The sequence below is a fragment of the Haemaphysalis longicornis genome, unplaced genomic scaffold, assembly GCF_048455015.1.
Source record: "Haemaphysalis longicornis isolate Haplotype H1 unplaced genomic scaffold, Haemaphysalis longicornis Haplotype H1 scaffold_1, whole genome shotgun sequence".
Taxonomy (NCBI): domain Eukaryota; kingdom Metazoa; phylum Arthropoda; class Arachnida; order Ixodida; family Ixodidae; genus Haemaphysalis; species Haemaphysalis longicornis.
The window spans coordinates 364667777-364693599 of record NW_027526203.1 but is presented as its reverse complement, the minus strand read 5'-3'; the positions used below and the strand labels follow the sequence as shown (position 1 = coordinate 364693599).

Genomic DNA, 25823 nt, shown 5'->3' with positions numbered 1-25823 from the left:
GGATTGACCGCCTTCATGCTTGAACATACCGCTGCTAAGCTATCGGTACCGATAGGTTACTCCGAGAGAGAGAGAGAGAGAGAGAGAGAGAGAGAGAGAGAGAGAGAGAGAGAGAGAGAGAGAGAGAGAGAGAGAGAGAGAGAGAGAGAGAGAAAATGTTTATTGAAACAACAGGGACGGGGTAGGAGAGAAAAAGAGGAGATGGGGGCGGCCATCCTATAGCCCGGTAGGCCGCGTGCCGCGGCTGCCATCCTCACCCGAGAGATCAGGACCTCCTGGTCTTCGAGCTGGCAGCTCTGCAACGCGCACTACCACTGTTCAAGGGTAGGGGATCTGGGTGGTGAGGGATTGGTGCGGCACGTCCAGACGAGATTAGCTGTGATGTTAGGCTCATAGCATTGGGGGCAGTTAAGTGGATAGTTAGTAGGAGAGATGTGGTGGAGATGGAGGTGATTAATCACGTAATACGTGTTGGTTTGAAGTCGGCGCCATATGCGGGCGTCTGCGGTAGAAATAAAAGGGTGAGGAGGGGGATAGGTGCGTCGTGGTAGAGTATTTAAGTGTCGGTTTGGGAGAGGGTTGTAAGGGAGTTTGCAATACTGACTGCGTTGTTGGCCTCTTCTGGGAAAGCCCGGTGGTGGTGGCGTGTGCCACCTCGTTCCCAGGGAGGGCAGTGTGGCTGGATGTCCACACTGTGCGGGAATGAGGCAGTGGGGGGCATTGAGAAAGAATGGCCAGGGTAAGACCCGAGCCTCGTCCGACAGCAAAACGACGGCAGGCAGCTTGTGAGTCAGACATTATTGTTATGCTGGAACTTAATTGTAGCTTGGGTCATTGCGAGGGCAATGGCTGCTGCTTCGGCCGTGGTAGTAGAGGTTGTGCAGACAGTTGCCGAGGTGATGAAGGCATTGTCGAAGCGGGCAACAGTAGCGGCCTGAGCGGGTCGCTGACGGTAGGGAGAGGCGTCCGTATAGAGGGTGGTCGGATCGCTGCCGTATTTTCTGGTACAGAGGCGTGTACGGTGCTGACGACAGGCGGCGTTGTATGTAGGGTGCATACGACGCGTATGGGAAGTACATGGATGTTGCGTCGCATTGATGGAGGTATGCGTTGTGGCGAATCCGGAGTTTGTACCACCTTTCGGCCTAGCGTTTTGATCAGATGACGACCGAAGGGGGTGAATTGTAGGCGTTGTAGTTGGTTTTGGAGATGGGCTTCAATAATCTCTGAGGGGGTGTTATGTAGACGCAGTTTCAATAAACGGTTGGTAGAAGTGAAAGTGGGCAGGCCGAGGGCTGTCTTATAAGATTTGCGTTTTAGGACATCGATCTTGGCATGTTCTTGTGGTTTTAAGCATTGCTTGTATGATGCGGCAGTTATCTGTTTCTTTGAGTCCGTGTCGGCGAGAGCATATTCGTTGAACTAGGTTTGTAAGTTGGGAGGCTGTCTGTAGAAGTTTGGGGAGGTGCGCGTCATCGTGGTGGTAGTGGACTCCCAGAATGCGGAGGGTTTTGACGGTGGGTATTGCTTTCCCGTTGAGAGTGAGTGAGGGGTCATGAGGTAGGGTTTGGTGGGCGGCCCCAGGTTCGTGCTCGGAGGACGAGTAAGACGGATTTTGATGGGGTGCAGCAGAGACCACAGGTTTGGAGATATTGGAGCGTAGTGTCGATTGCCTGTCGTAGACTATCTTGCTGTGTTGGACCATATGGTGAGGTCGTCTGCATATAAGGCGTGCGACACGTGGGGAATTTGTCCAAGTACTGTCGGGAGTCCCGTGAGCGCTATGTGAAACAACCGAGCCTATGGGAGTGCCCTTTGCCGGGATGTGAAAGGTCTCTGTCTGGTGAGGGTCAATGGGAAGAGTGGCAGTACGACTTGTCAAAAAGGCTCTCACATAGTTATTTGTGGCAGATCCGCAGCCCATGGTTTGAAGTTGGCGGAGAATGGCTGTGCGAGTTACGTTATCGAAGGCGCCTTGTATATCAAGAGCAAAGACAGAACTGGGGTGTACTTTGCTGAGGCAGTCGAGAACCCGTTCTTCGAGTTGCAGGTGGACGTCTTACGCCGAGAAGTGAGTATGGAACCCGAACACGGTGTGAGGTAACCGGTTGGTGTCTTCAAGGAAGTCCGTTAGATGGCGAGTCACCAGATGCAGTTTGCCCACACAGGATGTGAGGGAGATCGGCCGTAAGTTGTCAAAAGTGATGGGTTTGTGAGGATTTGGAAGTTAAGTGATATCTGCGTGGCACCACTGTGGCGGTACTGTGCCATTAGTCCAGTGGTGGTTGTAACAGGCAAGGAGCGATTCTAAGGGGTCGTTGTTAAGGTTACGAAGTAGCTTGTACGTTATAAAATCGTGTACGGGTGCTGTTGTGCGGGTTAGCCGGGTGAGTGATTTTTGAGTTCGTCCTTAGTTAAAGGGCCATCGAGCTGAGGATTGGGGGTGCCGGCGTAGTCAGGGTGCAAGGGAGGTGTCAAAGATGATGGGGGTCCGAATAGCTTGTGACGTATTTGGGAAGGTAGCTGATCAGGCGGTTGAGAGTGGCTGTGGATAAGTCGGGCTATGTTTTGCGAAGAGGCAGTTTTGGTAGGGGTGTTTTCCAGTAGGTGGCGTAGGATGTGCTAAGCTTCCTTGGTTGTAAAAGCGCTATTCATTTAGTCACAGAAGCCACACCAGTTTTGGGCTTGTAGTTGCTTGGCGTATTTGATAGCTTCTTCTGTAATTACGAAATACAACGTTTAAGCTTGCGATTGTGTTTATTTCGGCGCCATCGATTGAGTAGGCCACGTCGTGCCGTCCATAGATGGTCGAGAAGATTGTCTGCTGCCGGTAGATCCTGAGTGAGCGTGATTTTCTTAGTGTGAGAGTTTTGTAGATCAATGAGTTGTTGCGTGCATTGTTCTAGGTTATCGGTCGGCAGTATGGTTGGAAGTGGAGCTTCGCGGAAGGCTTGCCAGTCAGTGAGCTGCGCCGTACCCGTTTTGCGACGGACACTGGTGAGTGGAACGGTGAGAGAAATGATGTAGTGGTCACTGCCTAAAGTATCTGGCCGCTGATCCCATACAAGGTCGGTGGTGTTGCGGCTAAATGTCAAATCCGGTGTGGTGTCTCGGGTCACGCTAGTGCGTAGACGTGTTGGCTCGGTCAAATCGTTCGGCAGGGTGAAGTGGTGGTGCTGTGTCGCTTGTAGCAAAGCCGTAGCTTTTTTGGAGGCGTGGGGATAGCCCCATGTAACGTGAGGTGCGTTGAAATCACCCAGGAGTAAGCATGGGTTGTTGCGAATGGGCCGCACCACCGCGCTGAGTAGGGCTTCGATTGCGGATAGAGGTTGTTCAGTGTGTAGAGGCTTGGTGCTTGCGGCTTATGAGGAAGGATTTCGACGAGGACGTGGTCGATGGGCAACCTCTCTCAGATTTAAACCGCCCTGCCTACGCTGATACAATTTTGTCTCCGGAGACACGCATCGGTGTCGTACTTCGTGCAGTAACAAGTTTAGCTCTAACGAAAGAATTTTTGCCAATAAATGTTTTTGTCGTTGGGTGACGTCATTTTTGTTTCATATTTTAACTGCATAAATATGTGCATTCGTAAAAATTATATCAAATAACGCAGGCTGAAAGATGCCAAGGCCATACAAAAAGAAACATTCCGACAGAGTTCAGGCATCGAACAGTTCGGGGGTCTTGGTTTGGCAAACAGGTTGGGATGGGTATCCAGCGAGTTGTTTTTTACTGGGATTAAATCACATTGTGAGTCATACAAAGTGCTTGAAGGAAGAACCCATTCTTCCTATTCTTGACAATCACGAAAGCCATGTCAGCATCAGCATCATCAACAAGGCTAAAGAGAGCGGCGTCATCCTGCTGACCTTCCCCCAACAATGTAGCCACCGCCTGCAGCCACTCGAGGTGTCTGCCGGACAATTTAAATCTCGGTACAACGCTGTTTGCAATGACTTGCTCATGAATAACCCCAGGAAAAGCCATTTCCACTCACAATGTCGCAGAACTATAGTCAAATCCACTATTTGTTAACAGTGACAAAAAAGAACACAATTTCAGGCTTTCAGAGAACGAGGATTTGGCCGTATACAATAGCGAGCCCTTCACTTTGGATGACTACATGAGCTCATCAGTCTGACAGACCCGTGGTGTCCTCAAGAGGAGAGGTGTCCCTGCAGACAACGACCATCGCCCGTGCAACGAATGTCAGCTCAAGCCGTCTGGAATTTTTTTCAAACCCTGAGACAAACACCGGTGGAGCTCGAAACATATCCTCAGATATCTTCACGCCTACTGACGATAAAGCAGCGTCTGCGCCAACTGCATCTCTAAGCCGAATTGTTAGAAGCGACCTTAGGCTCTACCCAAAGGCTGCTCCGCGTAACACAAAGCAAAGAGTAAGAAAGAAAGGCAGGACAAAAGTCCTTACAGATACATCAAAGAATCTTGCGATTGAACAAGAGGCTGCAAAGAGGTTTGCACGACACTGAAAAAAGAAGAATTCTTAACACAGCTATGACTGTTGCCACTACCCGTCCAAAGAAGAAACGGCTACTTCAGAAGGATTAGTGTTTTTTTACTGGAGGAGAGACTTTTTCTATAGCATTCGACGACTCAGAGAGTGACATGTCAGGTTCCGATGAGAGGTGCGACGTTTCTGAGGCGCATTGCCCAATTGGAGCTTCTCAAGTGACGAAAGGTGACTTTGTTCTTGTCAGGTTTGGTAAAAAAAAAAAAAACTCTGACATATTACACGGGTGGATTATAGAGCAATGACAACATTGACGTCGGTGTCTAATTCCTGCGCAAGAAAGAAAAAAATCCTGCGCAGACTTTTACTTTCTTCCTTAGGAAGATATAGGGACTGTGCCAATGACGGACATTGTGGTAAAGCTTCCAGCACCAAGAACTATCGGAGGAGCAAAGCGTCTGCAACCTTGCTTCAAGAGAGAGAGAGAGAAACATCTTTAATGGACAAGTGAGGTCAGCGCCCGACTTGCAAGGTTTGATGAATGAATGAATGAATGAAACAAATCTTTATTAAAACAACAGGTGCAGTTGTTAGGGCACCCGCCCGGTGGAGGGGATCCCTAGTCCGGGATCCCCTGGCTGCGGCTTGCTGCGCGGGCCCTTTGCACCAGGTCAAGCTGGAACGTAGGGTCCTTGCTGGTCAACCACGCCGTCCACTGTTGTATAGAGGGGTTGGGGATTGGGTGCAGGTCCGGTGTCTTTTGGCACTCCCACACCTGATGGTACAGGGTACCGGGCGCTGGGCAGTAGTGGAAATTAATGAAAACTCTCACTTACACATGAATACTCAAACACATAGACGCACACAAAAGGCACACACACAATCAGGCGATATAGTCATTTGTCTGAGAGTTCATAGCTCACTGACAAGTCCAGTGCTCCGGAGGAACGTTAAGAGCACTTTTGTTGCGTGACTTGCCATGCCGGTTGTAAGCCAGGGCCCAAGGAGGTGACTCGAAGAGATCTGGGCGGACGCGGGCAGGCCCAGAGAAAGCTTTGCCGTGGTACGCTCAAGTTCGTAGCGAGGTCATGCGCAGAGAACGTGTTTCAGGTCCTCGCGAACTGTACAGGTAGGGCACAGAGGTGAGGAAACTTGACGTAGTTTAAAAAGAAAATGCTTAATGTAAGCCACATTAAGTCGTATTCGATGCAGGACAGCTTCATTTCGCATGCACAGACCGCTTGGCATCCGAAATCGACACTCTGGGTCTATTGTGTGCAACGGATCGTAGGTATTATTTGGGTCTGTCCACAGCAATCGCTGAGAACTCTTGGCAAGCGATGACGCCAGATTCACTCCGTCTTGCCTTGTGAAAGGCACTGGGGTAATAATTGGGCTGAAATGCGCTGATGCAGCAGCTCTGTCGGCTTCGTCGTTGCCAGCCACACCGCAGTGAGATGGAAGCCACTGCAAAACAACGACGTGGTGGTTGTTTATTGCCTGCGTGTGCAGGCCATTAAGTTCTTGAGCAAGCTGCTCTTGTGGCAGCACCATGAGTTTGGCGTTGAACTATTGGATTATAACGTCCACTGAAAATGTTGGGACCAATACTTTACAGACGTCCCATACGCCCCTTCCTCCCCCCCCCAAGTAATGTCCCACTCCACCCAAAAGGATGGGGGGAGTGGGAAAGATTTTAGCTCTTAGAAATTCTTTTACAGCTGGGCCAGGAGGGATAGAACTCAGTGCTTCAAATAATTTGTGCAGCCTGTCTCAACTTCTACAATAACTCATCACACATCCTTTTGCGTTCAAAAAAAAAAAAAAATTAATATACTTTCGTGAAAGGTACTTTATTTCTTCCGACTTACCCATATTTCTTTTTCAATGATGACATTTCAAGCACGTTTTTTTTTCTTCTAATTTTCCTCCCTTTTTTAGGATTGCTTGATGTGGAGCATACGTTGCCTATTTCAGTTGACAGCATTTTCGGTTCGCTCACCTACGGATTTCCCATTCCTGCGAACAAAGCAGCTTGAATTAACGAGAAAACCAAGCAAGCAGCTGCTTCGGGCTTTTGCTGAGGCCTTCCCGCTTACCTATTAGCCATTCTACAGTCTGCCTTCATTGGAAATACTCGCTGCCTTATCGCGTTCATCCGCAAACTTTCTTCCCTACAGCGTTAGGAGCGCTTTGTCCCCGATACCAGCGTGTGTGCGCATGGCGTCAACGGCGGGAAAAAAGCTTGGACAGCTGACCGCACAAAGCGGTTTTGTCGCGTTGTTTTATTGCCGTGTTCGGTCGCTAGATGGGAAACATGGCCTTGACGGCTGCGCTCACAAGTTCGGGTCGACGTCACAATACCCTTGGACGTGGTGTCGCGCGCCAGTCTGTGGTCTCCAGCTCCTTGGCCGAAGCTCGTAGCAATCAACGCGACAGGGGAAAATCGTGCCCGTACAATTATGGTAAGCTGTATGCCCGAAACGGACCCAGAATTCGGCGAGAGCTTTTTGGCGCCCGCAGGTAACCGGTGGGGTGTCGTCGTTGTTTAAAATGATAAAATGCAAGATGTACGAGGGCAGTGGATATTCGCTTGGGCGAACTTCAACGGAACTTGAGAATGAGTTCGCTGAAGCGAAACTTCGCTGAAGTCAAATACCTTGCTGTGCAGCAAGACAACAGCGCAGATGCACGCCTTGCGCTGTTGTCACAGCGCAGATACTATTTTTTTTTTGCTCTAATCTCATGCTGGGCCTCGCCATTTGCCAAATTTGCGCATTTTGCCACGATTATTGGTAGTTAGGGAGTGTAGTGGTGAGGCCCACTTGCAACGAATTTCAAGAGTGCATGATTACTCAAACTGAAACATGTTGGCCCCCGGCTCCACAACTGGAGCCCCGGACTAGGGGCACCTAAAGTTAATAAAGTTACTTCTCTCTCTCCCTCCGAGCGTATCCGTGCGGGAATATAATAGAAGCCAAGTTTTATGATCTGAAAAGTCAGATTTAATTGCGTATGCAAATTACCTGGTCACAACATTAAATATTTTTAATACTTCAAAATACCGTGCACAGAGGGCATTTAATATTTGGAACATATAGTTGTTTCCAGTCTATCTTTGAAGACAACTTCATGCTTTTAAAATAGCTGCCAACCGACAACTGTAGCTCAGTGGCTATGGAATTGTTATTTCTGGGCCCTGGGGGTTACGGGCTCACTTCTAGATCACGGCGGCTGTTTTACTTAGCAAGCGTTCTTTGGCGAGCACTTCTCCGAAAAAGCGTGCCCACATTTAATTTAACACCTTATACCTGCAAAATAAATGCATATGTGGTGAAGTTAACACATGTACTCAGTATAATAGTGCTATTGTAGATTATTTGTACCTTCAGAATCTACAAGAAAGTCATGAAAAAAAAAAGAAAGTCACGCACAAATTCCCCTGGAAGTTATCTAACTATGCGTGCATGTGCATTTGCTCGCATGCTGTCCGACACGTCCCACATATACTGAGTGACCCTCGTGCTTGCGTCGATTGAGACGTTTACCGTTTGGTCCAGGGCGCCAAATTATCCGCCATGCGCTGGCCGCTTTATGTACACTGAGGGGGATTCGTGGAGAAATGAGGCGCTGGTTGATTTCGTTCAATGGCGCGAGATGCGCGGTCGGCGGATGTTAGAGTAACCCCTTGCTGCGAGAGAGACGAAGAGTTTTGCCACCGCGCAAGGAATCTTTGCACGCGGAGGACAGCACGAAGTCGTGATGTCTTTGCCGACGAAGGCTGTAGCATGTCAGCGGGGCGTGGTCGACTAGGCTTTTGTGACGCGGAAACGAAACCCCAGTCTGTCGCAGGCGTCACGGGACGTCCATAATTCGTCTTCGAGGAACGTTTCTCCGAAGTATACTTGTGGCGAGATGCTCCCGCATTCATTTCTAATGACGGGCGTCATGTCGATGAAAACGAGCAAGTAGCGCAACGGGTAGGACGCCTGCATTCCAACCGAGATGTCACAAGTGCGAACCTCAATACCGCGAATCGTCAGTTATAATCAACCGATTGCCTTTTATGCGTTACGTACATTTTTATAATCTTTTTAGCCTTTTCTTGTGCGGCGAAAGTGTGACACATCAAGCTTTATAGACGGAATTCCTCGTTGAGTCCGCGAATAATTGCTGCGCCCTTAATTATAAAAGCGTGACATGATGCGCTATACGCATACGTTGCGTCGTGCTTAAACGTGACACCTGATATAAGCAAAATAAATGCATCATTGGTCACGCTAACGCGTGTAATCGCTGTAGTAGAGAGAGAGAGAGAGAGAGAGCGAAAAAAAGCGTTTATTGAAACAACAGGGGAAGGGTAGGGGAGAGAGAGCTACGAGCAGCCGGTGGCTATCCTTCTCCGGTAGGCCGCGTGCTGCGGCTGCCATCATCGAAACGCAATTATTGGTATCTCCAGGATCGACAAAGAAGAAGAAAAAAAAAACCTTCGGGGGGGGGGGGGGGGGGGGGGGGGCCCTCAGGTCTGCTTCGTGCTTTGAAGACAAAAGCCTGGAGATACTTATCAACGGCTTTATTGCTGATGCATCATATTTGCGTCTTTTTTTGCTTTCGTTTCCTCGTTTTTTGGCGCGATAACTTCGACAGGCTTACGTACTGCTACACCATGTTGGCGTCTCCGTCATCGCTTCGTTTTCTTTGTTTTTTGGCGCGAAATACTTCAACATGCCTACTTGTGACACAGGCCGCAGCTTCGTCAGAGTCAGGGTTAATTCTGCGCGACTGGGGTGCACCCGTTCTGTATACCTATACTCGGGTGCCGCCACGTCCACTTGTCACGCAGCGCGAACTGGGCTAACTTCTGTTCCAACGCTGAAAATGAGCGGAGATAGCGCAGTGGCAACGCATTGGGCTGGAGACCCGGGACCGAGTCGAATATGAACTGAAGTGCGTTTTCGATCATTTACTCGTTAGAGCGGCGACCACTTTCTGTGCCGGGCAACTCCAGCAACGACGGGATATCGCACAATGGGGCATTCATGGCTTTTGTCTTCAAACGCGCGACACGAGGCGCTAGCAGTATACATTTGCATATAACATGGAATGCGACTTTCAAGGAGATCGGTGTATAACAGAGTGGCTGGAAAAATATGCTTAGTACACATTTCTCAGATCTCCTGTTTCTTGCTTGCTCCTGTTTCTCCCATTGCTTGCACCCGAGCTTTGGCAATTCCTCCCTCTATCGAGTCAGTGGTTTTCCCATATTTTGAGTCCTGCCTCTCGGTAGCCGCTCTGAGACCCTGCAGTCCACCGGCTGTGATTTCGTCGCATTGCATGCACAGCCCACGTCCATTTGTCCCCTCAATTTCAACTATGATATTGTTACGAGAGGTATAGTCACGGCGTGTACGGCCAGCGACACACGATGTCTGATTGTAGGGTTTTAACGCGCCGACGCAGCGCAGGCGATGAGGCGCGCCGTAGTAGAGGGCTCCGGATTAATTTTGACCACCTGGGGATCTTTAACGTGCGCCGAAATCTCGTACACACGAGCGTTTTTGCTTTTCGCCTCCATCAGAAAAGCGGCCGTCGCAGCCAAGAATCGAACCCGCGACCTCGTGCTCAGCAGCGCAACGCCTTAGCCACTGAGCCACCGCGGCGGGTGACACACGCGAATGTCAAAGTGGTTCAAAGATGGCGGGTGTCCAGCACTGACGGTCCCAAGGGGGGAAGGGGGGGGGGCGAAGGGACGATCCCCCCCCCCCTCCCCCTCCCCCAAAGAGGTCCTAAGCTTTTTACTTTTTTGTTTTTTAAGCATTCCGCTTGTGCGAGGTCGCAAACGTGTTGCGACCGTCAGAAATGCGGGCTCGAGCCAGCCGTTGTACCGCCCAAGGGGAGCCAAAAACCGCTGTGCTGCTATGTGATTGTGCGCAAGCGGGTTACTCCGCATACGCGCGCACGCCGTCATGGTTATCACCTCCTCCGAAAAGCTGGGGCAAGGCGGGAAGCAGTTCTTTATTCCCCGCCCTTCCTCCCCCCCCCCCCCCCCCAAAATTCGCCTCCCCAAAAAATTCTCCCCTTACAAAACCAACCTCTGGGACCGCTACTGGTGTCTAGCTTTAGCGCAACCTCGTTCTCCTCTTCTAACTCCGTAGCTGATGAAGGCGCATGATTGTAATTCATGGCGTGTTATATTTGCGTAACAATATCCTCCACCAAAACGGTAGTTCCCTGTCTCTGTCTCTGAGCTTTACGTCCATCACCCTTTACTCAACGGCCCGTCGTTGGATGTCCTAGGTTTTGTTTCCAAATGTTTGGTAAGACGCCAAGTTTCTGCCCCTTATATGATTACTTGCCATATATACGCACTGGCTGACAACATCCTTTTTCAGTGATAGGGGTATAGCCTGCTATTAATTATTTGGGAGTTCTTCCGAGTGCCCCCGAGAGAGAGAGAGAGAGAGAGGTAAACTTTATTGAGAATGTCCGGCGGAGGTAGCGGGGAGGACCACGCAGGGTCGCCCGCCACCCGACGTAGTTAAGGCGTCTTCGGGGTGTTGCCTCCCCGACTCCCGCTAGGCCGGCCCGTTGTCGACCTGTGGGGGTATACCCCCGGTCTCCAGCCGGCTCAGCCCCACGCGTTTGTCGGGCAAGAGCCACATCGAGCCGCTGGACGGCCTGCAATTGTTCTGTCAAGTCCTGCGATAACACTGCACGAGCTATGTCTTCCGGCAGTCGCCCGGGAGAGGCGACCGCTTCTTCCGGATGTAGGTCACAGTCCCAGAGGTAGTGGGTCAAAGTTGCTTTAGCACTTTTGCACACACTGCACACTTCACTTTCGAACACCTCCGGGCACACGTAACGCGCAAGCGCCGGCGTGAGCACGGATCTAGTTTGCAGTTGTCTGTATAACACCGCCTGTTCGCGTGTCAGTCCCGGGTGGGGCGGGGGCATGGTTCGGCGACCGTACCGGTACCAGCCCAGCACCTCCGCATACCCGAGTAGTGGGTCCGTTTCGTCGTCGTCATCACTGCACATATCACAGTCTTCACAGTCCGCTCCTTCCGCCGAGGCGATGGGGGTGGGGGCGGCCGCGCGGTTGGTAAGGACTCGCGGGGCGGCGTCCGCCGTCTCGTTGCGGTTGGGATGGCTGCTGCTGCCGCTGCCTGTAGTTATTGTATGCGCCGGGAATCACCTCAGATGGGTGGCCGGCACCGACTCGTTCACTGCACTGCAATGTACCACGCGCACTGCACTGGCACATACTGAGTTGCGGGCGTAGTTCTTGATTGCCGAGCGGGAGTCGCTCAGTATCGTCGAGCACCGACGGTCCGTGAGGGCAAGCGTAATGGCCACTTCCTCTGCTTGGCATGCCGACGGTGCCCGGATGCTGCAGGCACTGTACACTTCACCGGTCGTGGCTTTGACCACCACTGCCACGTAAGTGTCTTTTCTGTCTGCGTACTTGGCCGCGTCCACGAAGAGGGCGCCAGTATCGTTCGCGTACGTGTCTGTAAGGGCCTTGGCTCTTGCGGCACGTCTCCCCGGGTTGTTGTCGGGATTGACATTCCGGGGGAGCGGTGTTATCTTGAGCCTTTGTAGGGTTTCCGCCGGTAAGACTCCGGCTTCTTGCTGCTGGGGTGGTGTTGCTGCCCCTGCGAAGCCCAGCCGGGTGAGGATGCTCCTGCCCGTTCTGGTCGTCGAGAAGCGTTCTAGTTGCGCGGTTCGTTGAGCTTCTGCAATCTCTTCGAGGGTGTTGTTGACCCCCAGCTCGAGAAGCCTGGCCGTGCTGGTGCAGTTTAGAAGCCCCAGTGCGGCTTTGTGGGTTTTGCGAATTGCTGCGTTGATTTTGTCTCGTTCTTGCACTTTCCAGTAGTGGAACGCACCGATGTACGCCACGTGACTGGTGGCGAAGGACTGGACCAGCCGGAGGAGGCTTGCTTCCTTCATTCCGTGGTGTCTCGTGGCTACCCTCTTTATGAGACGGGTGGCCGTCCCGAGTTTGGTGATGAGTCGGTCTACTGTGGTGCCGTTGCTTCTGTTGGCCTCCAGTAACATGCCGAGGACCCGGAGCGTCTTGACTTTGGGGATGACGGTGCCGTCTTTCGTGTGAAGAGTGATCTTCGCGGAGTCTTCCATTGCCTGTTTGCGGTACCTTCCCGATGGAGGGATGATCAGCAGTTCGGATTTTTGCGGCGAACACTTGAGGCCCGTACCGTCCAGGTGGTCTTCGATGGCGTTCACTGCTGACTGCAGCGTCTCCTCGATGTGGCCGTCACTGCCCCCGGGGACCCACAGCGTGATGTCGTCCGCGTAGATGGTATAGCGGACTTGTGGGACCTCCGAGAGCAGTCGGTTGGCCACGCCGATCATGACGAGGTTGAAAAGGAGTGGTGATATGACGGAGCCCTGGGGAGTACCGACGCTCCCCAGTGCCCTTTCTGACAGTTGTAAATTTCCCGCTTGGATCTTCACGGTTCGTTCAGACAGGAAGTCCCGGATGTAGTTGTACGAACGTCGTCCCATGCCCAGCCTGGAGACCTGCGCCAAGATGGCCGAGTGGCGCACCTTGTCGAAGGCACTCTGGAGGTCGAGGCCCAGCACCGCCCTGTTGTCGCGGGTGGGGACGGACGAGTTGAGGATCTCGTGTTGCAGCAACAGCATTGCATCTTGGGTGCTGAGCTTCTCCCTGAACACTAGCATGGTGTCGGGGTAGAGGCCTTCGGTTTCTAGGTAGCGTTGCCATCTGTTCCTGAGAACGTGCTCAAGGACCTTTCCCACGCACGATGTAAGAGAGATCGGGCGCAGGTTCTCAATGCTGGGTGGTTTGCCGGGCTTGGGTATCAGGACCGTCCGGGCCTTCTTCCATTGTGGGGGTAGTTTTCCCTCTTGCCAGCATCGGTTGAAGTACTTTGTGAGGGCAGTGACCGCCCCGTCGTTGAGGTTTCGCAGGGCCTTGTTGGGGACCTGGTCCGGGCCGGCAGCAGATTTGCAGTTGAGTTCCTGCAGCACTGCGCGTACCTCCCATTCTTCGATGTCTTGATCGAGGGTCGGGTTGGCCGCGCCTTGATATTCTTCGTGTTGTTCGGCTGCTGTGCTAGGCAGGTACTTAGCGCTTATCCGCTTGCCCGTTTCTTCCTCTCCCAGCTCTCTGATTGCACTGAACATGGTCTGGGACAGTCTGTGCTGTTGGTATCCCCGGGTCGACGTGTCGTCCAGGAGATGTCGAAGGAGTTTCCAGGTTTGACCCTTGTGGAGTTGGCCGTCTGCAGCTCTGCATGCCGCGTACCACCTCTGGGTACACAGGTCTTGACTGTACTTCTCGATGGCTCGTCCAAGCTCCGCCACCCGTTTTCGGAGCCTGCGTTTGTGCCGTTGGCGCTTCCCCCGACGCTGCATCGACTGTCGCGCTTCTATCATGTGGGCCAGCTTGCTGTCCACTTGCTGTATGTCATCATCAGTGTCCAGCTCTGTGGTCGCTTCGGACGCCGCCTGTTTGATGGCCGAGGTCCATTCGTCGATATCTGCGATGAGCATGTCTATTTTGAACCGGATTTCCTTCTCATGTTTGGGATTAGCACGGAACTTGTCCGAGGAATTCATATTCGTCCACCTGTTTTAGCATTTTTTCACCCGGGGTGAAGAGTTGGCTGCCTGAGTGTCTATTTAGCATTAATTTCGGTTTATTCAATTACCCTTTAACTGTACGACTAAGCCTTGTGTTCAAGTATATTTTTACAGGTGTTTGTAACTGCACACTCCCTGAACAGAACTAAGTCGTCGCAAATCTCCAGAGGCTTAAGTATTCCCCATTGATCCGTAATCCCGCCTCATCCCAGTCGAGCTTCTTGAGTAATCCTTCCATACATGCTGTAACGATTCTTGGCGCGATAATTTCTCCTTGACTTACTCTTTTTTAAATCCAGAGCGAAAATCCAGAGCTTTTGCTCTCCCATAGCAGGATAATCCTACACGTATATACCACCATAACTTGAATGCCTACAGTTTTCTATGCTTTTCAACGTCAGTCACCACCAGTGCCAATGCCGCGTCATCTGTTTCACGACGCACTGGCTAGTACGTCTATAGCGCGGCATACGTCGCCATTCTGTCAAACATACCGTCGGTGTCGGGCCAGTTATCATAGTCGGCCGAGTTATGTTTTCCTCCATTGTTTTCGATAGCGTTCTTCTCCTAGAAAAGTTTGCAATGTGGTTGGTTCAAAGTCTCCTTTAAAGGGTGTCGTTGTGCGACCCATTGCAGTCAGTCCTCTTCCAGCGGAGTATACTGCCGGATATCCCTTCACAAAGCGCAACCTGGGCAAAGAGCTTTTTGGGTGCTCGTCGCGCCCCTTCGACTTCCGAGTCGGTGCAAAGCGGCTGCGCATACATTGGGACATTTGCCTCAAATACTCCACAATAAAGACCACAACACTCATGCTCAACAAGGCGCCTGAACTTTTATTTCATGCACAGCATGATGAGTTCAGGTTCTAGTTGCCGCCGTGCGGCTGTCCTCCCCCAAGGCGTGGGTCGTTCGGGCGGTAGAAGAGGTCACTTCCGGCGAACACCAGCGAAGTGCCCCCGTATTTGCGCCAGAAATCATGGGTGGCCGAGCTGGCATCCCCGTCTTCACGTCTTTTGTAAGGGTTCCTCCCCTGGAAAACGTTGGAAAGGTTAGTTCATCGTCCTAGTCATAGCTGTCGCAATGATACATTATCACCCGTCACATACCGTCTAATGCTGTGTTGCAAAGTAAATTCGATATGACAGCGACAAAATAATGCCAGAACTGTCCGTATCTTTGCGAAAGCCTAAACGTAAACTGGTGTGGTAGGTCTAGACTCGATGCACAATATTGTATTTTCGAAAAAAAGATACTTGATACCCCCAGAAACACAATGTTGTATACCCATACACGATGCGTAAAGAAAATTCACTTTCGATAGTGTGCTCGCCAACTAGCGATGTATCGAGGAAACACTAGTGTTTCCTCGATACTTCGCTACAGTTCCGACTTTAGATATCCCGCCGAGTTTGATAGAGCTCCAGATAAAATTGCGTCGACTTCAGGTAGCAAGTTTATCCGCGGTTGACTATGAAAATCAGAAATTCATTTCGAAACACGGTAATTCGACACCCACTGATTGAAATCTCATAGTTGTTATTAAACTGTGGGGCGCATTTTGGCGAGTGAACAGTGCCGGTAACAGGCGAGGAAAGAACATGCTTGTCTTTCATTTGTTTAGCACTGTTAACACAGCATAATAAATTGTTTCGTGAAATTCCACCTTTCCTAGCAGTCCATACACTTTGTTAGGTACTGCGGTAGGAAATATTGAAGGCGTGTTATCAAAATTTACCTACTCCTTCGCATCCTATAGTATCCAAATTCCTTTAAAAAATCTCATCAGGCGAAGTGCGGGTAATGTGTAAAAGGGCTATATCAGTGTTTTTCTGGTTGCCTTCTTTATTACTTCACTACTCAGTTACGTTTCTGTTTCGGCACTCGATACTGTGTTTGACACTGGGCCAGTTGTTTTAAATTTATTACGATGAAGCAGCGCAAACTTTACGTGTCTAGAGATGAACAGCACTCGTGATTTGTTTTTCTCTCGTCCGTAAAGTTTGCGCTGTTCCACCACAACGTAGTTATAAATAGGCAACCACGCTAATAGACACCCCAGACGGCCTCATCGACCATATTAGTTGTCTGTGGCCTCTAACTGGTGCGAGATTCGAAATTGGTGTTCTTAATTGGGGTTTTACGTGTCGACACTACACCTTCGCTTGAGCTGTACAATATCGGCGAGGAGGAATTTTGACTGTAGTGGAAATTTGCTTTGGTACAACTACGACACACCCCACGTATACCAGGCGCGTTTTAACATGCGCCAGGATGCCGTATGCAGCCCTAGTTTTTCGTTGTAATAAGAAATTCGACCTCCGCTGCGGGGCGTCGAACCCATGACACGTGGGCATACTAGCCCTCAATTCCACAGCCCCACGGTGACGGGTAACTTTATTGGCGTGACAGCAGTGAAAGTAGACAGAATCTTCCCCCACTAACTGGGCTCCAGATAAACTGGGGACCATCTGGCCACATTAAAGTAGCTAAAGCACAAAGCGGGGATAAGAGAACTAAGGTACGTCGTCTGTCCAGGTTAGGTTAGCAAAGAAGGCAGCACAAAAATGCACACAATCGCTGGCGTTGGTCCTGGCAGAAAAGGGAGATTGTGGTAGTATCGTGTCGAAGAAGGCAGAGTGCTCTAGTCACAAGCCGTGCAGATCAGGGTTTTGCCTAGGTGAGAGGGGGACGCCTCCTTGTCCCCCACACACATGAAATTTTATATATATATATATATATATATATATATATATATATATATATATATATATATATAAGATAAACGGTTAGGCTAGTGAAGGTTAAATAGTAAAAAGGGGCGCAATAAAAAACATAACAAGTTTACTTCGAAAACATAACTTTACATCGACGTTTCGGACGGGGACCGTCCTTTATCAAGAGTAATATTTTACAGAATGGAAGCGGTTTATATACAGTTTAAGCACTTGAGGTACCGGGGCGGTGACATACGTTTAAGATTGGAAGGGAGAAGGAAGAGAGAAAAGCGCATTGAAACATGAGAGAAAAAGCCAGCAATAAGGAAGCACAAACTAGAAAAGCATAAATATGTGAGAGAGGGGTAGCGCGCCCTCTTCACTCCCTCCGTATTTAAACCGTTTTTCATGGCGAGAGTAAGGCGCATTCAAAATTGGGCCCATCTCCCCGCGAGGGGGACTCGAGTAAATGCGTCGCATAGGGGGTGGGTGTATTGCGTTAACGTTTAGTGTTTGGGGAGTTGGTGGTAGTGAATGCGTTGTATCAGCAGCTTCTTGACGCAGTTTGAATGAGTCAAGAATGAAAGGCGCGTTCGTAGCCTCCCATTCTGTGTCGGCTTTGTGGCGCAGTGGGTAGAGCACCATGTACATTGCGTTCCGCCCGCAGGGTCGAGGGATCGAAACCAGGCGCCGGATAGTATTTTTTTATATGGTGTAGGGGGAGGGGTGCGGACAACAACGGTGCGGACTACGACGGACGTCAACGCGGGTGACATCGTGAGTTACTGAAATGCTCTGCATATAAAACACGAGTCCAGAGTGGGGATCGAGCCCACACCGCCCGATTACATGTCGGATGCCTTACCAATTGACACAGACGCGCGAAACTGTGAACGAACAAAGCGCCGCGCCAATCCGGTGCCAACGTTTCGACAAGACTTGTCTTTGTCAGGGTAGCAGTGATCATCCTTGGCACGCCATCTTTATTGGTCCACTCATGCGGAGACGCAGTGAGACTGCAGGGTTCGCGATACAGAAGCAAAGTGCGAGAGAAACGTTTGAGGAGCGAAGTGGCGAGAAACCAGGGCGTTATTTTTAAGACGAGAGCCTTATACGTGCCCCAATCTGCGAAGAAGCGCCCTTGCTGATGCTCTCCCGTCAAGAAAATGGCCCCCGCTGTGAAGCTATGAGACGAAGAAAAAACGCATGGGTGATCCGATTGGTTTCGAGTCGGTGCTTATAGCATCCCGATCGGCTCCCGACTGTGATATGCCAGCACGTTGCGAGCGGCAGAACAAAAATTGTAGTCGTCGTTTTCGTTCCTTTCCTTGTGCCGTATACACAATTGGGGGATTGGGCAGTAATCCGGAGCTCTGAGGGGCAATGTGCCCGCTCCACGAAATTCCCAAAACTATGAATTTGGAACGTAAAAGTTGTAGAATAATGCGTGCTGCGTGACAACGGAACGCGACGGCACCTGAGTAGACCCACCAGCAGCGCAGAAGCGTGATTTTAAGGAAGATGTGACGCGTGCCGGTCTGCCAGCTGACATAAGCCGTGCCCTAAGACGAAGATATCAGAGCGAAGAAAGAGACTCATACACGGCGCAGCAGAAAAGAAGTCGGTAGAACTTATCCGCGCCAAATGACAAGGAAATAAAAGCGAAGACTTGAAAATCCCTGAGAAATGCGCAGAAGGACGGCACACAGAAAGGGTGCAACAGGACGAGCGCAACTAACAACTGATTTGTTAAAAGGCTTGCGCCCCCAAATATAGGACAAAGTTGGTGCATGCGCCAAACATATATATGTAAAACGCCTAGGAGATATGATCCATCGTCACACCCTACAAGCACGACTTTAACAGGGTATGACGATGGGGTAACGATGAATCATGTCTTCTAGGCGTTTTACATATGTATGTTTGGCACATGCGCCAACTTTGTCCTGTATTTCGGGGCGTAAGCCTTTTAACAAATCAGTTGTTAGTTGCGCTCGTCCTGTTGCACCCTTTCTGTGTCGTCCTTCTGCGCATTTCTCAGGGATTTTCAAGTATCGGACCAACTATCCCGTCAACGAATCTTGCTGAAAAGCGAAGATGGCGATGGCATTCCGATGTTGAAGCAAAGAAGTTGTTAATAAATATCCCCGGGCTTTCGCCTTTAAAGCACGTGAGCAGGCTTAAGTGGCCCGAGGAATTTTTAAAGCGACATCTGGCGAAAGGGAAGCCAAGTTCAGATACGGTCTTTGCTGATCGGAGGCTGGGGAAGGTTTGGTAGTGACGCCGCATTCATTCATTCATTCATTCATTCATTCATTCATTCATCCATTCATTCATTCATTCATTCATTCATTTTTATTTTCTTAAAGACCCCACTGGGCGGTATTACATAAGGGGCGGATACGCAGGAACAGAAAAGCTTTGAACACATTAGTTTTCGCAACACAGGTGAGTTGCAACATTTGCTATGAAAGTTGATGGACAGGTGGTGGAAACAATGCAGCCGGGAAGGTCGTTCCAATCTTTGGCATCGCGGGGAAAAAAAGAAGAGGCGGAAGGAGTAACAGTTCTCGTGCGATAGCGGGACACTTGAAGGGAATGGCCAGTTCGGTGTGAAATGCATGCCGAGGGGAGAATGTAAGGGGCTGCATTGAGTGAAGAATGAAAAATTTTATGAAAGAGGGAAAGGGTGGCGATACCGCGGCGAACAGAGGCAGGCCCCAGAGAAGCTTCAAGTAACATCGGTAGGAGAGCAGGTGGTAAGGAAATTTCCGGCACCCTTCTCACAGCGTGCCCACACACTGTGAGTAAAAAATTAAGAGCACGTAAAAAGAGCACCTGAAAATGCAAAAACTATTGAGGGAGATGCCATCTCATGAATAAAGAAGAGAGAACGTTGTAACCAAATAGTGGACAGAGGTATAAAAAGAGTTTTTTACAACGCTTTTCATCCGAAGTACAGCTGAAAGCTCTCTTTGCCACAGCTGGCCTTGCGCCAAAAAAAAAAAAATACAACCGTAATCATCATCATCATCAGCTGCAAGCTCGCAATATGTGAGCTTATAACTCCTTCCCTCTGCTTTTGATTCGCCGTCATTATACTGCGCGTGTCCACGTCATCACCGAGTTTTATCGTCACGTTGCATAGATTTTCATCATTGTACGGGTTTTCGTGCACTTTCTTCTCACCGTCGGCGCCGTCGCTGGACGACGGTAACTATTTAACTATGACTGCATGCAGCATGTTGGCGTAGTGGCCCAGGTTTACCCGCCGTTAAACTGCCTTGTACCACTCCTCGTCGCAACTTGTCAATGTACGTGCTTACCTGCGCGAGTGCGTCGTTCGTTTCCCTAGGCCTTTCCATCGAGGTCTCCCATCGTTGCTGAGAGGACAGGTCGATCATTTCATTCGTCACCATGCAATCTCCCACGCTTTCCATCAGTCGGTTTCGGTGCGTATCCAATCGGCGCTTCGAAGTCTTCGACTGTAAAGCCAGTAGAGAAAATGTGAAAGTTAACGATTAAGCAACGCGAGACAGCCAGGGCCGGATTAACAGTGTCGAGGGCCCAGTTAAAAAAAAAACAAAAACAAGGGGGGCTCCTCACTCCCCTCCTTTCGCCGTATCCTCTCGTCATTCTTGAGACTTAACGCTTTTTATAATTCGCTACAATGAACACGTGCCGTATTTACTCGGATTATATCGGGAGTGTTTAAAACATCGCCTGGGCGTCTACTTTCTCGCATAGTACGCTCAGAAAGAGATTGTCATCGGTATTGAACTATACCAGGAGACGAACAGACAGACAGCATCAAAGTTTGTCGGGCTAGTTGTGTTCATACTTAAAAAAGGGTAAACTGCGCGGGAAGTTAACGCAAAAGCAAGAAATACATACAAAACTAGGATGTGCAGTTTAAGTGTCGCAAGTGTGTCGCCCATTCGTGTTAACCTTTAGTGCGGTTCACCCTTGCTTCAATAGACATCTTTCCTCCATAATCAAGCAGTGCAGTCGTGAAAAATTACTTCCGTTATCTGTTCCATGGATTCGGTACGGCACGCCTTTGTTGCCTGCGTGTGGGCACTTTTGACGGGTGGGCCGCTTTCAGAAACTGTTCGCGCATCCCTAAAGTAGATGCTCTACCAATCGCCTGGCTACTTTGTGATTTTATCCAGCAACAGAAATTTAGGCTTTCCCAATGCAGCGTTTCCACATAAGCAGTGATATTATGCTTGTTGTATATGCCGACTGAGCACAACACATAATATAAATGGTTAATTGTTCAAATGTTTTCATCATGTGGGGAACTAAATCTTTTAGAAAATGTGGCGCCTGTAGAAAACGGGGTCAATACCGAAATTTCACAAAAAATGTATTTAATAACACTCTCGAATAAACAATCTTTCATATTTTCATTCATGCAGAGATAGTTTACTTTTAAACAGGTAATATATTAACAATTTTGCAGACAATATCTACTTTCATAAAAGCGCGAAACACTTTCATATTCCCCACGCCTTTAGTAATTTTACATTTTTTCAGAAATGCTCTACTTAAACACAGTGAAAAAATAGGTTCCGCGTTTCGCATAAATTCAACCTTGAAATACGGCGTCTATATGTGCCAACCTGTTTTCTCTTTTTAGCAAGAGGGCTGTTATACAAGCCGTAATTTCGATGTTGTAGGAAAAAAAATTGGCCGCGTATCTGCTCCTTTCGTAGCAAATGTCGTCAAAAGACGATCGTCTTTGTAGACATTTGCCAAGGAAATGCCCCCCTTTGCTTTCCCGCTCACCTCTCATGCTGTTCCTGTACCGTCGCGCTCATCCCAAGGTAAACACACTAAAGTTTTGCGCAAGGCGATTTGAATTTACCGCGTTCCACTGCTACAGGCCGGGTTCCTCGATGCCAGCGCTGCAGTACGGCGGAGACACGCGTGAATAGAGGCGGTCGACTAGAAGGCAGAACGTGGAACCTAGCTAGAGGAACCTTTCGTTGCTGTTGCGGCGTGATTATTCATATGCCGTCAGGAGGCGGCAGTTTTCTGCAGTAGATGTAGAATATCATTTGCTATCGAAAAATCAAGCATCCATGAATTTTTTAATAAAGAAACACTGTAAATATCTGTTGTGTACTAATTTCCTGTCTTATATTTGCGTAATGTATTGTTCTTGTTCAAAAAAGTTGACAAGTATGAACATATAAACCGGGCTTAGACGTTTACATTTGGTTGTGAGTATATAAGACTTGCGCAATATCAATTTTACTTTGGCCGGGTGGCTGAATCGAGTCACAGACAGAGAGACAGACAGACAGACAGACCAAAATTTTTGGGTTTAAGTAGCCCAAGAAAGACTATCGTCTTTAAAATACCAAGAAAATGCGGAGCGCTCGGGAGGGCGCACCTCGCGCCGATCGCCGAGCATTCCCGACACGACCACTGTCGTCATGCGGTACCGCGCATGTAAGGCTGGGCTTGAACACCACCACAGCGATGCTTATGACGATCCCTGCTACTAGCAAAGTGCAAAGCAACGATGGAACATGTAAATGAACAATTCCAAACTTGAACAGAGGCATGTTGATGTGGGCTATATGTATACAGTGCTCACGTATGAAAAAATCATGTAGCTTCGCTACGGTTCCAGCCTTGCCTGACTTAGTTCAAGCTTTTCCAGTTGAGCTGGAGAAAGTTTACGACGCTAAAGATAATTTTGCATCCACCACTTGCCGCAAAGAAGACGACGACTTCTTCGATGCATATGACGACGATTACTAGCACCACAACTATGCAAATAAACAACGATAATTAGACTTAAATATGTGTCCGGAAATGCTCACCTACAACAGCTTCGCCATTAAAGTCTTGCGCTTGGTTTCAAGCTTCCCTGATATTTTTACTAATCTTTTAAGGAAAGAAACAGAGGTATGTACGTTTCTAGAAGCATTTTCCTTAATTTTTGAGGAACAGTTTGTTGATGACGTCCTAAATATTCACCCTTTAAGAAATCCCAGTCCGGCTGCTCTCTGTGTCCAGCAGCAGGATCAGCTCCGTCACTCTAGGCGATGCATGGTTTTGGGCGGAGTGCAATGTTTTTTACTCCAACTGAATAACTGTGAGCTGACTTCAGGATTGTGCGCATTATGCAACTTACCGCCTTTTCAAAGCATTCATTCTTTACATAGATAATCCCTGTTTTCATCAGGGGAAATCAGCAGGAGGCCTAACCTTTTCCGAAATAGCGAGGGGGCGGCGTCAACGTTGGTGGGCTTGCGAACGGGGGCTGCTTGACGTCATACTGTCTCCTTTTTTTCCTCCCCGCATTACTCCGGGTAAGGTATCATGAGAGGGACGCAGTGAGGTGAACTGCTTTGTGAAATCATGAGCCATTCCTTCCTGTGGATGTAGAGCGCAAACGAAGCTGAGGTTTTTCACAGAACGGAATTTTGAACAAAGCCCCGAACTCATGACGGAAGCCGTGATGCGACTAGTCGTCCTCCACGTCATTCAGTCTCGGTAGATGGTGTAGAATCGGGCGGTATACGTATTCGCTCGTGGTGGAGAATCTCGGCACGGTACTTTCACTCTTCAGATAGTCTTCATGACCCGAACACTACTACATTATTGACGTCCCGGCGTTCGGGAGTCCAGGATAAACGCGGCATCCCCATTGCAGCGGACCAAAAGAAGCGACATTCAAAATGGAGAACGGCGCCTTTTTACTTTGTCCCGCGCTCGACCACAGGCGGACGCCTCTTTTGGCATCAGCCGCCCATAAAAAGCAAGCACGCATGCAAGAAAGAAACAAACAAGCGCGCACACACGAGCGCCTCGCGCTCTTGAACGCCTCGCGCTCTAAAGACACGTGCATGTCGTTGGCGTAGCCGCAAGACGATTCTCGAAATCGCGGAACAAGAGAGCATTGAACGCCTCGGCATAAATAAATCTTGTGCAACCGTTCAGGCAAAACACACCATTGTTTGCTAGCAACACAATGTCACAATATTCCTGCGCTAGCATCAAGCCGAACTCTCTGGACTGGACAAAGGTCGTTTGCTAGGAACGCAGCGTCTACTTGCCTGTCGGTCCACCACAATCACATGGACCATCTTCTTCGCCCAGTTCTCTGCAGAATGCAAGTCCGCTGCGTCTACGGTCGGTGGCTCGTCCTTCTTCGTGTGCAGGTTCCTGCACTCTTCGAGGTGCCTCTGGTACCAACCGATGGGGACAATATGCCCTGGATCGTAGGGGCACGACAGCAGCGTTTCACGCTTGCCCGTCGCCATCTCTTAGAACGCCCGGCCCTGCACGAGGAGGAACCACTGTTCTGGCTTGGCTCGGTTGCTTGGCTTCACTGTGTTGACACGTCTCGTAAACGGGGCATGCACCCAGTCAGTGGAAAATATGTCATAAGCACGGCGGTTTTTTTTTTTTTTTTTTGCATTGGTATTAAAATTCCGCACGTAGTTCTCAGCATTTATTTTTATTAATGAATTCGGCATTCATGGACAACTGTATTTTTTCAGCACTCGCTTGCTGCAGTTTCGGTCAACTTGTTCTGGCTCGGAAAAATGCTCACGCGCAGCCACACGGCACACAATCTAAACGCGAAATACATTGAATGTATAGATATTTATTGGTCATAGTTTCGCCAGTGCCTTGAGAAAGGGGCGATTGTTTGGGAGGTGGAAAAGGACTTCCTTAAACTCTTCGGGACACGCCCGATTTTTCCGCAAACTCCTACAAGGAGAACAATGTCTCCTTTGCATGACTGCCATTCCTGGGCGTCGTCCACATTTCGTATGATGGCCCATGTCGGGCGTGTCGGGCGCGGAGTTGCGGAGGCCCCCACAGTCCCGCAGGGGGTGTCGAATGTCCTGCTTATGTGTGGAGTCCTTACAGTACAAGCGTGAGGACGGTGGGTCGGCGTGAGCCATGAAGACGTCGTGTATTGCTTGGTCATTGCGGGCCGCCAACTTAATGGGCAGCGTCACTTGTCCAGCACGCCCTCGTTCAGGACGGCTCCCACGCCCCTCGCTGTAAGCCTTCATTTTGGGTAGTGATGTCTGGTATGTTTCCTTGTTCTTGTTATCTCGTGCTCAGCCAGCATGGCCGGGTCGACGTCAATCAATGAGGGAGCCGGGTGGTCGGAAGTGACTGGAGCGTGGCAATTTGCGTGCTCGCCATTACGTTGGGCACCTCGTTTTCCAGGCTGCCCGCGTGTGCCGGCACCTAGTCGGTGTGTGCTGGGACGTTGTGTCTGTTTAGTTGTGTTCCGCACTTCTATATTATGAAGTGGAACATTGAGCCGATAAGTTCTTCGTCCTTGGGGCTGTTGGATGGCTTCTGTGTTGTCGCACAGTCCGGTGATTATTCGATGTCCCGGCGCGTGTTACGCTCCGACGCGCCGCTTTTGTGCGTACCACGAGAATCGCCATTCACAAGGCGTACAACTACAGATCTGTGCTGGTACTATGGAAACAGTTGTACGCCTGTAACCTTCTATATGACCCAAAGGGTGCGACCGCAGAAACATTGTCTTCCCATGCCTCCTGGTTCCAAGCGGCGTGTGTGTACACTCTTATTTCCGGTAGCGTGGGGCTGTTTGCGCAACGTGCGCTTGCTTGCTGTTCGTTCGTTCTCCGTTGTAGTGGTTTAGGTGGAGCTACGAGCCTGTCCTCCCACGGTGATGTCTTGCGCGGTATTGGGGGTATCTCTGGATACCCCCAATCTCTGGATCTCTGGATCATCAAGGCGCATGATGCCTGCCAGCGTTAAAGATGTTCGCCTGGAGGATTTGCTATCACTTCTGGCGAAGAGCGTGTCCTCTGAGGAAATTCCCGCGTACATGCAGAGATACTCAATTTTTGCGTGACATAAGAGACCAGTGACCATCCGAATGGAGTCTGGGTGCAAGATTTTTAGCTTGCGCACTTGTGTCTTCGTGAGATCAATGTCAATGGCTCCGCAGCACGCCTTTGCTTTGAGGACCGTAGTCACTAGCGTCCGCG

General features: G+C 49.8%; 2 protein-coding genes across 2 annotated transcripts in view; one reads left to right on the top strand and one right to left on the bottom strand.

Annotated features, from left to right (window-relative positions):
- Positions 1 to 6833: 6833 nt before the first annotated feature.
- LOC144171173 (uncharacterized) overlaps positions 6834 to 25823 on the top strand; it is a 166043-nt gene continuing 147053 nt past the window's right edge. Inside the window, exon 1 of the mRNA XM_077700968.1 lies at positions 6834 to 6939. Within this exon, the coding sequence (XP_077557094.1) occupies positions 6937 to 6939 (3 nt within the window). The 5' untranslated portion in view covers positions 6834 to 6936. The remainder of the gene's footprint in view (positions 6940 to 25823) is intronic.
- On the bottom strand, positions 14847 to 24120 carry LOC144171157 (uncharacterized). The gene is made up of 3 exons (XM_077700967.1): positions 23892 to 24120; positions 20142 to 20300; positions 14847 to 15131 (listed from the first exon to the last, which is right to left on the bottom strand). The coding sequence occupies exons 1-3, from the start codon at positions 24096 to 24098 to the stop codon at positions 14967 to 14969; spliced, it is 531 nt and encodes a 176-aa protein (XP_077557093.1). The 5' UTR covers positions 24099 to 24120; the 3' UTR covers positions 14847 to 14966.